Source organism: Gymnoscopelus braueri (genome assembly GCF_963280865.1).
Source record: "Gymnoscopelus braueri genome assembly, chromosome: 18".
Classification (NCBI taxonomy): domain Eukaryota; kingdom Metazoa; phylum Chordata; class Actinopteri; order Myctophiformes; family Myctophidae; genus Gymnoscopelus; species Gymnoscopelus braueri.
The window spans coordinates 33,127,307-33,140,204 of record NC_137618.1 but is presented as its reverse complement, the minus strand read 5'-3'; the positions used below and the strand labels follow the sequence as shown (position 1 = coordinate 33,140,204).

At 38.7% G+C, this 12,898-nt stretch overlaps 1 protein-coding gene across 4 annotated transcripts; it reads right to left on the bottom strand.

The window, feature by feature from the left end:
• Positions 1-759: 759 nt before the first annotated feature.
• Positions 760-11,221, bottom strand: lnpa (limb and neural patterns a). 4 transcript variants are annotated; one of them, XM_080412981.1, is made up of 14 exons: positions 11,170-11,211; positions 10,563-10,641; positions 10,024-10,115; positions 9,409-9,450; positions 6,902-7,089; positions 6,746-6,804; positions 6,617-6,657; positions 4,983-5,063; positions 4,768-4,819; positions 4,465-4,686; positions 3,204-3,309; positions 2,789-2,859; positions 2,336-2,491; positions 760-2,023 (listed from the first exon to the last, which is right to left on the bottom strand). In XM_080412981.1, exons 3-14 carry the CDS (start codon positions 10,048-10,050, stop codon positions 1,860-1,862), a joined length of 1,209 nt encoding a protein of 402 aa, XP_080269107.1. In that variant the 5' UTR covers positions 10,051-10,115; positions 10,563-10,641; positions 11,170-11,211; the 3' UTR covers positions 760-1,859. The 4 variants fall into 4 exon arrangements, with proteins under 4 accessions (XP_080269107.1, XP_080269106.1, XP_080269104.1 ...); XM_080412980.1 differs by having other exon boundaries at positions 10,024-10,118; positions 11,170-11,208; XM_080412978.1 differs by lacking the exon at positions 10,563-10,641 and having other exon boundaries at positions 10,024-10,118; positions 11,170-11,221.
• Positions 11,222-12,898: the final 1,677 nt, after the last annotated feature.

The window sequence follows — 12,898 nt, the reverse complement described above, 5'->3', positions numbered from 1 at the left end:
ACACTGTCCTATTGATGTCCCATTTTTTTCCTGTTTGGCTCTTGTCAGAGGTCAACCTCAAACAGCATGCGGTGGAATCAGGCGTTACTGGTGGTGTCACATTGATGCATTACAAAGCCCAGAAGGTCACGTCTCTGTAAACATACATTATCAAAACCCATAGAAGATGTGGGATGTTGACCCATACCAACAGTTTATGGTGTATCTTCAGGGGAAAGGGTCGCGTGGAGGCAAAGAGCAACTTTGTAGCTGCAATGACTTTCTCGTTGCAAATGAAGAGGGTCAAGCAATCAAGACCGGTCGGGCTGTGTGTCAACACCATTATCTTATGCTGTCTGAAATGATCAATGAGCTAAAATAAAATGATCACAAGCTAAAATTGGCCTGCTAATGAAAATGGACTGTTTTAACATGTTCTTTTTAAATGTCCCACAGTGAGGTACAGGGTAGTGGGGGCAGGGTTGCAGTTTGCAATAACAGCCTAACACACATACAGGTAATATCTAATTTCAGCAATATATTGACTCTCTAGCTTCATCGATTTGTGCGCTGGTAGAATGGTCTGCCAAATATATTACTAGGAATACAATGGAAATATCTTTACATAGGCCATTTATAAATATTCTATACATCTATATTCTATTTGAGATATATATTGACAATCAGCAATCCCATGTTTTCAAATCTTTTAAAAAATGGGCTGTTTTCCAACACAAACCTGGATGAAATCAGTCTGTACAAATCTGTGACCCAAATGAGAGCAGTTTCTAAAGTTGTATTTAATTTAATTGAGATAACATTGGCATTCTCACACTTCAAAAAAGCAAAACAGTTGATGGACTTATATCAAAACATACAGTATATGAAAATATAAAGGCAATGGTACACAGGCAATATTCTGAAGTATAGTGGAGGCAAAAGTGGAGTCACAGCTAAAGAGGAACCCTAATTAGAACAAAAACATTACAGGTGGGAGGCAAAGGGTTAATATACCCCGTTTCAGCATTGTGTTGACACAAATTCCTGTACCAAGTTATAACCGACAATAAATAATTATCCAATGTAATCACAATTCCCATACACATTGGCTCAAAATGTGGCATGTGATCATTGCCTTAAATTACAAAAGGCACTCAGGGCAGGTGCAAACTAAGTGTATCTCTTTCCCCCCTTTTAGCAATAAATACAAGTCTGCATTGCTGTAATGGTACCATGACTGTGTAAACATGTTATTATCACCATTGTGCTCGTGAGCACAGCCTCTTATTCAATACTGTCATGAAAGGCACGTCATTATAGAAAATATCTATAAATATAATTCCCATATAAATAAAAATATAAATTTCCTATGAGACAGCCTGAATTTTACACACCTACAGTACATATAACATGGATATAATAATACTATACATTCAGTCAAGAAATCCGAAAAACTGACATCTTGGAATAAGGCTTTTCCTATGTCAACACATAATCAACAGACAGGCAAGAAATGCTTTCGTGAAGTTGACACATTTCTCCTTCATTTCTGCTAGAAAAATGGACTTGGCATGTAAACAAACGGGACAACAAAAAAATATTTTGGCTGTTAACAATTTCTACTGTAGACCCTATACATTTGTAATTAAATTCAACATTACTATTGCTACAATTAAATTCATCATTACTATTGCTACAACTATAGAGCATATTCTGAAAATAAAACACTTCCTGTAAAAGTTGAATAAGGTTACCTATTGGCTTGTAATTGTGCCATTCTAGCTAAATGGCGTTAGCATAGATTAACCAATACCGCAACACTTAGCCGAAAAACATTAAACTCCAGCATTAATTGTGATCCAATATGTTGAAATTACATTCTATTCCACTTCCATGGCAGACACATTGTGCTCGTCATCAGACTGACTCTCCATAGGGGGATCCTGTGACTTTGGGGTCCCTTCCTCATTGGATTCAGGGATGCTTTCTTCAGTTGGGCTCTCTGGCTCTTGGGGGGCTTCTTCAGCATGAGTGTCAGTTATTCCTGAGAAATCACAGATCCAGTCTATATTTTACATGCATTTAACATACGACTGCTGACCTAACTTTAGCCTTTGAATTGATAATGGGAAACATCCCGCTAGTGTGTAAACTGGACTCAATTTCAGTACAGACGAAGTGTTTTGTTGCGATGAAGTGTGAGCTTGTAGATCGTTTATTTTCGGAAAAGATATTTCATATAGAGAGAAAGGAGGGGTGAAGTGTGGGGTCAATAGTGGTTAAGCACGACCAGTACATTTCAGTCATTTTGTGCACTTCAAGTGGGTCCTTATCCAAGTAGGGTTAGTAGACTTACCTACAACAGGCTGGTTATCATCAACATCAAGACCAGGTGATGGCAAAGGTGCTTCAGATGACATTTTCCTTTCACCGGTGATCTCAGCGAGTTTGGGGGCTTGAGGCCTTGTCTTTCTTGCAGGGTTCAGGAAAAAACAATATGCACATCGGAAGGCTGAAATAAGACAAAACATGGTGCTTATCTGAATCATTCTCATATATACACAGATTAATGTGAATATGAAACCAATAATATTCTAAAAAGAAAAAAGCCACCGCTGTATTAACACATCAGATCGATATGCAGCACTAGTTTGCATATTCAATCTTGTGTTTTTGCTTACAGAGGTCGGAAGTGGCAAAGGCATTTAAGAGCCATATGATATACTATGCTGCCAAAAGCTAGAGGGTAAATGAAGGCACAGTGTTTGATGGAGACTGACAAAGAGTGTTGTGTTTCTCTAAATCTTACCAACGTATTCAAATTCCTCTTTTAATGCCATGCCGTTATGGGACAGACACTGCTGGCATATGAGTGCATATCTAAGAGGGGAAGAAAAACAATCTAGTTGAGGACGCATACATGGAATGACATTACTGAAACATCATTCTGTTGATATATAGGATGACATTTCTCACAGTCCAAGCAGTGCTCACTAGTAATAGTAATCCACTAATAATCCTGCCTCAATCAGCATTTTAACCTCCCATTTCCATGGCAGGAATGTGGCAAATCTACCACTTATGTCTATTGAGATATGGATCTTATACATTTGTAGGAAGTATGTATATTACTGCTCTGTATTTTTTGCAAACATAGAAATGATCATTGTCAGTAACAAACTGGTTAAATTCAGTTGCTTCATTTAAGGAGTTGCTTACAGTACCTGTTCTGAGGGCCATCTCCAACAAGGTACTCCATGACCCTGTCCATAGCACCTCGCTCCCTGGGGAGCACAGGTCTGGCCAGGGGAGGACCCGGGGGGTGCATCCCTGTTAAAGTACAACAGCCATGTCTATTAGCTACACACAGTCCACTGTCTTGAATACAAATCAGTACAAACTGGGCAAGGCTCGATGAGAATCTGGGCAAAATGGTTAGGCAAAGTTAGCTGCACAAGCCATGATGAATGTAAGAAAACCTGCCCCTTTTTCATAATGACTTGAAACTGGATATCACTTGCAAAGCACGTGCAGATTCCCTGCTGTGTTGGTGAGGTGTAATTAATATAATCTAACATCAAGAGCAATCATAGGAAGATGACTGGTCATTTCTGTGAGACTTGGCAGAGTCTCAGTATCCTGCTGGTTATTAATTTACCAACATATGGAAACTCTGTGGTGACTCTTTGTATCAAATTGCTTTTCACTTTCAATTTTCGCCGTAAGCAACTGATAGCATCAAGTCATATAAACCATTTGTGAGCTGTGCTCGATGCCAAAGGTAATTTTACCTGGCATTAAAGACATTTAGTGAGATTCTACCACCATTGCCCAGAGAACAAACGCAGGGCTGGCTAATTAATCACAGTTAACATAATCTTGCTTTTGCGCATACCTCACAGTCAGCATTCCACATGGCAATTACAGCATGCTGCTTCCTCTAGGAACACATTTTCCTTTACCGTTAGAACTTATTTGCATCTCGTATGGAGTATTCATAGTCCTGAATTAATTTATATTGAATATTCAGTTTGTCCAAGCACCACAGATAACATACAACAATCATTCTTTAGAATACATGACTTGTTTCTATTTGGCCAGCTGACTTTTCAAATCTAGCAAGAGTAAGCAGGGATTAAAATCTACCCAAGATCACAAGCATAAACAATGCATTCATCTTATAGTAATTCTTCCAGATAACACATTATTATGACATTTTAGGTAACACAAAAAGCAACCTAATGTACATCCCAACTTTGTAAATGAATGCACCATTTTTACAGAAACGTTTTTAACCATTTTACTCAAAATTGTTTCAACCAAAAATGTACAATTGGCCATTACAACTATAACATATCCCACCAATGCTGACACCACCCATACCACAGAGCCTTGAACAACTGGGGACACAAGAGGCAGAGATGAGTAAATCACACCTTAATCGACCACATTATGAAGTGGTCCCCCTGCGTGCAGGTAACTCACCGACTCCTGGAACAGGTGTGCCAGGGGTCATGGGCCTCCTCATCAAGCTCTGCTGAGCAGCTACAGCCGACAGGCCCCTCTCTGGGGGTCCGCCTGGAGCGGAGTGGGGGGGTCGTCCAGAGTAGGTGGCCCCTGAAGGGAGAGGGGGGCGTGCTGAAGCACTGCTTGCAGGATTCACCACTGCTGCAGGGGTCCTTGGAACGACATTACGCTGACGGAGTTCTGAAAAGGAGGAAACATTGCAGGTTGCAGAGCCAAAATAGGGCCTTTAAATAAGGTTGCTGTCTTGGATATGATTGTTACCTTGTCCTGGTCTTGGAGTCATTTGGGGTCCAACTGGAGGAGAGTCAAATCCCTGAATTCGAATAAGAAACTGTATTAAAGACTTTCTATTTATTTTTATTCAAGTGATAAATCAAAATAAATTAGATGAGTGGCTATTACACAAGCCCAATTAGCAGAGTAAACAAATTCATCAGCTTATATACGTATTAATGTAAACAAGACGTAACACTCACATTTTTCTTGGAATCAGGATCAAATCTTTCCAGAATCATTTTTGCATTTTTATAGGTTTCAGTCTCCATAACCTCTTCAAGCTGTAAAAAACAATATTAACAAAAATGTTATCAGAAGGATACATTATTCACCTGGTAGAGAACTCTGATTACCATAGGATTATTTCAATAGCCAGAATTGAAACCCATCCATATATAATATTGACTAGTGCCAACAACTGTAGGCCTTACTTGACATTATTTACAGGGGACAACAATGCTAGAATAATGAATGGAGGTTTAACTGATCAGCAATACAAAAACATTTATCTGATTTGGCAGATCATCTGGGTTCACAAGTCCTTTTGAAGTCCTCTTTGTATTTGTACTGCAGTAAAATGAGCTCACAGCTAGCTCTCTACATATCATCAGTCCAGACATATAGCCCTAACCTAGTGTACAATGCTCCAGTTTCCTGCTTTACAAATGACTTCAAGCGAGGTAAAAAAAAAGAAAAAGAAAAGGAGTCTGAACAAAAGACAATCAAATATGGAAATCAGTTGTTTTCTTAATATTTTGTTTAGTAGGCTTCTAGCTAGTTCTTCAAAATTAATTGAAATTCAATCCTCCCAATGCTGTAACTTCTATGCAGAGATCATTCTGACCAGCAACATAGGGAGACTTAATCAGTTATGCCTTAATCGATTAAATATTTCAGTGTTGGAATTTCCCTATAATATGCCAAAAACATCCATCTATCATGACATTAAAAGTTAAGGTGACTGTGATATCTTGTGCATGGATCTTCACATCAATTAAGAAGCAAATATATGTAATTGTTTACATATAATATGAAGAATAATTGCAATCACTACTTCGATAATGGAGAGTGTGAAAATCCATCAGCCATAATTATTGAAAGCTATTAGACTTGACATTGGATGACAAGCAATTTCTCCAGATTTATTTCTTTCTGGCACTAAATGCTATTAATTAAAGTGACATTAGCAGAATGTTTACTGAGCTAAGTCACTGTACCAATCAACAGCTGTCTATATTGTCATTAGATTATTTATTAAGAGTAGCAATTATCTGGATACAGAATTATTTCAAAGATCAATACAACAGTTAACATACAGGCGAAGTACAATACTTAAAAGTATGAAGTGAAAGACTTCACTTACTGTAGCTAAAGACCATTATGTATGCATTTTTTTTTAAAGGGAAAATTCTGGGGGGGGGGGCACCAGAACACACACTTAAAAAACGCTGGGGGACGAGTATGTATCTACAGCACGCACACACACACCTTAGCAATACTTTAAAAAAAAATCTTTTTAAATTTTAGAATGAAATGAGCCCATTGTCCCCTCACCCTCTAAAACATATTATTCACAGGTTATGCTTTCATTTTCCTCTGTCTGCACTTTCATTCCCTCCCATGCCATTACTCTTTTCAATCCATAGTCCCTTCATATTGCTTTTGAGGAATATTTAATATGGCATTCTAGGAACAACATAGCTTTGTTTGGTTAGCAATACTAGTGATGTACAGTACCATTCCAAACCACAGGGATCATGGCATCAATGAGAGAAAACGTTTGTTAAATAATGAATGACGTATCATCAAGATGTAGGACACATTATGAACTCACTATTTTCCGCTTTTGTGCTCTCAGGTCCTCTAATTTTTCATCTGAAACAAAGAAAGGTTTGCATTTGATTTTTCAACTTTCAAATCAAACAAAATAATGTATGTATCAACAGCCCAAAACAATACTTACTGTTTTTCTCAGTTCTCCGTGAAAAAAGCACAATAAGCATCTTTCGAAGAAGCCACACTCTAGAGGGCAAAAGTTGTTGTTTTTTTGTTTAAAATTATTTTGCCACTACACAGTATACTACATATGTATATGTGATCAATTATCTTGTATACTTACAATAATGGAAATACTACAAAGGGAAGAGCCGTTATAAGCCGCCCCATCGATTGTTCAGGCAGGTACCACAAATACACAACTACACATGTGATTAGGTAGAGAAGAACCGAGTAAAGAAGCAGTCGCCCAACCCATTTCTTCAACTGCCTTTGATATTTGTCCCCATGTTCCTCCAGAATTTGCATATCCTGCCAAAACAGACACATTAAAACAAAAATTATGTAATGAACCAAACTTTGGGGAAAACATAGGACAAATGTACTCTTACGATACCTTGGGGGTATCGGGGTTGGGGATGCGCTTATTTAATGCAGTGGCGGCGGGAGCGGGAGGGGGGGTGGTAGTTGTCCACCCAGTTTGAGCTCTTTCTCTTGTTTGAAACACTGACCCAAAAAAATAAAGAGGAAAAAAACATGTTTTTCCCCCATTATTTCTTATCATTTAATTACACTACCAATGCCATGTGTTGAATGTGTGTTGCTCTTTAGCCTGGAATCCAGACTGATTGCTACGTTCAGCGTTTGTTTTTTCTCACTTCGCTTCACAGTCTGGTAAGCCTCCTAGCTCCGTGCACAAACGGGAGAAAACGGCCCACGGCTTCTGATTGGTCTGTGTGTGTGTGTGGGGGGGGGGGGGGGGGGGACCAGTGTTGTCCAATGTAAAACTCGAGTGACTTCCTGACTTGCCTACGTAATTGAAATACGAGTCAAATAGGACCCTGGCCAGACTGAGTAGAAAAGTGAGAAAAAGTCGAAAAAGCGAATCAGTTTGGCTAGTTGCTCTTGACTTGGACTGTTATTGTTAATATTAAGACTAATGTCTTATGTTTTTGCCCTTTGGGAATTAGACCGTTATTGTTCTTTGTACTTTGCTGCTCTGACGTTTTCTTTCAATCAGGCTGTCTGGAAATACTATTCATTCATGATGAATTAAGATGACATTAAACATGCTTGAATTGGGTCGGTACTCAACATATGTAAGTTCAGCCATATATAACGCGCCTGCACCTTAATTACATATATGTAAGGATTCGGGGAAACTATGTGCACTTTCTCAAGGCTGCCCACAGTCAGGAAATTGTGGAGAAAAAAAAAGATTTTATTTGGATCAAACGGTTACCGGTACCCGAGTTTCAAAGTCAGATACAGTTATTGCTACACATGACAAAAAGGATCACAACATAAGTGTATGTGGATCAATAATGAATGGAGCGGCAATGCGCACATTAAAACCGATTAATGAAATGTAGGTGATATATGTTAAAGTGTAGACCTAATAATGTGTCCAAGAGGGGGGGAGGGGTAGCTACTCGGATAGGAGGAGCCAAGCAGAGCAGAAGAATCTAAACTTAGCAACTGGGAGCCCACCATGAGAAAAACAAAAACAAAACTCAAATGTGCAAATGTGCAAATTATTTTAGCAAATGCACCCGCATTTACTATGGATTACATTTTCCATTAACAGGAGACACGCTACTCCTTTAACTTCTTATCTCTTTATTAATAGGGTAATGAAACACCACTGGTTTCATGGGTTTATTATCCCCATCCCAAAAATAGTCTGCAAATAGACCAGAACCAAGTCTCTGTGGACAAAGTCATTATACAGTAGCATGTGTGGCTGTCACTCCAGGGTTTGTTTAAACAGATCTCCTACTCAGCAGCATCACACTCTCAGTTTGCATAGTTTACCCAAGAAAATAAAAAGCAAACAAACCTCAATTACGCCTAATCACTTAACACCAGATTCATCTCTAGAACATGCGCAATAAACCAACTTCACTGCTCTCATACATATAACATCAGTGTGATGGGGGAATTCAACTATTCAGACTGTAACAAAAAGATTTCCACTAGTAATACTGGACTGTGTTAAACCAATTCAACTTAAAAGAGATATTTCACTTTCAAACATGTTTGGCATTAGAAGGACAATATCAAGGACGGGTGTTTTCAATGAATCTAACATGGTTAAAATGGAGTTTGAAGTTACAATGGGTTTGTATAGGAAGGGAGTGTGTGTTAAAATGTAGATGTTAAAAATCTAACTACTGAATCAAACAACTTAAAAACTGTCTGGGGTGCTCACAAAAGCCTGAGTAGACGTTAAAATTACCCCAAACATGTTTGAAAGTGAAATATCCTTTTGAGTAGGAGTTAGGTATCTACCCCTCCTATGCCAGTCTAAGGCCATTATTCTGACAGGGAATCTAAGAGATAAATCAGTTACTGGGGTTATGTTCCTTACAATAGGGCAGGGCAAAATATTGGCACTGAATTTCAAATGACCTTAGCATTGCAGCCTATATTGTCTTTTCTCAATAGGCATCGAGGAAACAAGTGGAAACAAGGACCCATGTGATCAGTGATTGATTATATTGATAGTAATATAGTTGCATATTATGGGCAACCACTACCACACGACTACTACCATTTGCTGCAGACCAGTCAGAGACACTGACTGAAATGCTACATGAAAACATATCCAAGGGCTTTTGTTAAACCTACCTTGTCAATTCCTTCCAAAATATCCACAGTGGATGGCTTGGTCTGAAAGATAAAAAAAAAATTACATTCAAGTAACAGAATCAAAATGTGAAATTAGACAACGGTGTCCTTTCTGGGCAATAAAATATTTGTATGGCGTTTAGAAACATTGCCCATCTTCCTCTGTATTGAGTACATGACTTGTTTGCACAATGATTTGGTGTGAAATAGCACAGACTAGTGCAATGGGAGAGCTCTGCTTGCTGTTATTATGTGCAACACGTGTACCTCTGTCAACTTGCCAGTATTTGTCCTGTCAACTTTACTTTCTACATGCCGGGATTTTATCCAAAGTGTGGCATATACATTCAGAGATTATTCTGTAAATTATTTTGCAGCTCCATTTCAGCTGCAAAATAATTCATCTTCCACAAGCATGATACAAAGTTCAATAACAATTTAAATGTATGTATTCACCAAATGTATCTTAAACTGTACCAAAAAAACTGTCTTGTGCCACATCATGACTGTAATCAGCACTTATATTTGACAAATTAACACAGGAAGTTACTAATGCAGCAGCGCAGCTGCATTAAGAAAAATGCAAATAGACTAGTAAAATGTAGGTGTACAAACCTTCCACCGAGAGACAATCGCCCCCATCTTAAAATGAAGGGTATTCGATCTCTTTCACCTTTTGCTTGAAGCCACACAAAGAGCCTCTCCACCTGCTGGCAAGACATGACGGTCATTGGCATTTGAGGCTCTTTCTTAACTTCGTGACATGCAGGAAAGAGCGAAAGTAACTGTTGCACAGTAGATGAGCAACCACACAGTGACAAGTTGAGCTAGTTCCTTTTAAGAAAAGGCTACAACAAGCTACAATAACACTTGTTACTTGAGCTTGTGGGAGTCTCGATATAATTGCTCTGAAGACTTTAGGCAAGCGTTTAAATCATATATTATATACTATAAATATACCAGACTAAACAGGAACACCATCTAAAATGGCTAGAAAAACAATTTGAACACAGTTTGACGTTATCAGAGCAACTGATCTTTTTTCCTAGAAATATGCATGTCGGCTCAATGTAAACGCAGCAGTTGACTTCACAGGAAAAGGTTTGTGTAACGTGAACTATGTATAGCTTCCAGACTCCAGTGGACACACATACCTATCTATAAACGTAGCATGGCCGCAAGCTACACACAGTTAGTGTTGCCAGATGTTGAGAGAGAAATAAGCAACCAGGTCTAGGAAAACAAGCCAAAAAGAAGCAACTTAGCCCACATGAGAACTTTAAACCTATATGCATCGGCTATGTGAAAATAGCCGATCTACAAGTTGTGAGCTTGTAGATCTGCTATTTTCAAAACAAATCTTGAAATAAAATGTGGAATATTTGTAAACGTTTTGAAACATTCTAACAACACCACGATACACACATGGCTACATGATTACATGAAATACTTGAGAACCACTTATTATTGAACCACTGGTTAAATAATAATTACAAAATTGGGAAGCAAGCCCAAATTACAAAATTACAAGAAACTTAACAGAAAAAGAAGCCCAACGTCGCTTATAATAAGCGGACTTGGCAACACAGCACAGCTAGCTTCAAAGCTACTAACATTATCCATTAGCAAACTATATTGCAGCTAATAAATAATACACTTGAGCAGCACGTCCATTTGCTCTGGTGTGGACTCGTGCAACATGAAGCGCTGAAACGCACATGATCAACAGAAATTACATCAATATTCACATTGATTATTTACCTTTGCATGTATTCAGTGTTGAGTGCAACTCCTCTGCTGCTCTTGACATGAATGACGACGTGTTGGGCTGCTGGGGGGAGTGTCAATGTTAAGGGAGCAGCCTGGAAGGAACATGTTGTGCCAAGTTTTACCTTGTCGTTTGTTTGAGTATCCTCGGGACATGAAAATCCACTGTGTGTGTTTTAATGACCATTAAAAATAAGTATAGTAACGTTAGGGCAAGATTCTGAACATGTCTAATCTGGTGATTAGTCTCCCGCCACCAGGCTTTTTCAACATTGGCCAGGTGATGACTTGAGGTCTCAAGTCAGCTACTGTGAGTTTTACTACCCTGGATCAGACACTGTTTTATAATTGATGGTTCATGAATCAACTTTAAATGCAAGCTGACCGACATGATATTTTCAAGGGGAAGAAGTTTGGGATATGTAGTCAAATGTGAATAGCATATGTCTTATAATCCACTGCAAATTTCCCCAGAACAACTGTTTGTTAGCTTATAGGGGCCCTTATTGGGGTCCACAGGTTAGGGTAGTCTTGCAGACAGTTGACAACTGGCTGCAAGCCAAGGCCACTGAGCAGCATTACTCAAACAAGAACAAACTAGTGATCAAGCATAGAGACAGTTTCATACTAACACTTAATTTTTATTTTTTCCCCCCTCTTTTGTTTTATGGCCATGTACACATTTAGTGCTCCAACAGCGACTGGGAAAAACTTCTATGAAGCCTAGAGCCCTTGGCTGTTAGGCATCTCTAGCGTTTACCATTACGCATCATCACAAACAGTTTGTTGCTTGGGTGATGCTTGTCCTTCATAATCCTTTTTGCCCTCATAAATTAGTCCAGTAATAATGTCACTTGACCTCCCACTAATTGCAACAAAAACAAACTCAACTGATTTTGTGACCTGAATGAGAGGAAAAAAAGTTTTAAGGGAGGGAAAGGTAGGGAAAATCCAGAAATGCAATATCTTGAAGACAACATTTGGCAGGTGTGCTGTGGGGACCCAGGGAAAATCTGGGGACCCAGGGAAAATCAAGTTTGAACTTGTTTGGATGAGCGGAAAGCTGCAATTAAGTGGCCCATTCAGAACAGGCATATGTCCAACATGGCACTAGCACCTGTTTCATTCATAGGTTGAATGTAACAACAAAGAGTTAACGAGGCAAACATCAGGTATGTGACAAAAGCATAAATATAGCCTAATACAGTTAATTTTTGTTCTATGATATTGATGCACTTTAGGATTGGTTAAAGGGATAGTTCAATTCATGGATATTTTTTTGTTTTTGTCACATACCTAAGCCAATAATTTGATGACCAGCGGACCGGTAGGCAGCGGTTACAGTAGGAGACACAAAGGAGACTCTTTGTGTCTCCTACCGGAATCGCTGCCAGTCATCAAATTATTGGCTTAGGAATGCGACAAAAACAAAAAAATATCCATGAATTCAAGTCTCCATGGGCTGACTAATCAATAGAAAAAAGTCATTTTGGGGGTGAACTATCCCTTTAAGTGTCATGTAGCAGTATATGATGAACCAACCTCAGTTATGGTATTTGTTAATGCCAACTATCTAAAATAACTGGTCACGCCAGCTGGCCTTTTCTATTTATAGTTGACCTTCCCAGGACAATTTACATGCTAATATGAAAGATTAAAAAGTGTGTGTGGGGATGGCTGATGTAAGCAGTTGCACCTGTTGAGTGTTGAGCTAATTGATGCA

Excerpts from the sequence above, each read along its gene's own strand:
- lnpa (XM_080412978.1), bottom strand. The coding sequence starts at position 10,050 with ATGGGGGCGATTGTCTCTCGGTGGAAG. Across the intron at positions 4,687-4,767 it reads GACTCCAAGACCAGGACAAG|AACTCCGTCAGCGTAATGTC; the intron begins GTAACAATCATA and ends CCTCCTTTTCAG. Across the intron at positions 2,024-2,335 it reads TGATAACCAGCCTGTTGTAG|GAATAACTGACACTCATGCT; the intron begins GTAAGTCTACTA and ends GTGATTTCTCAG.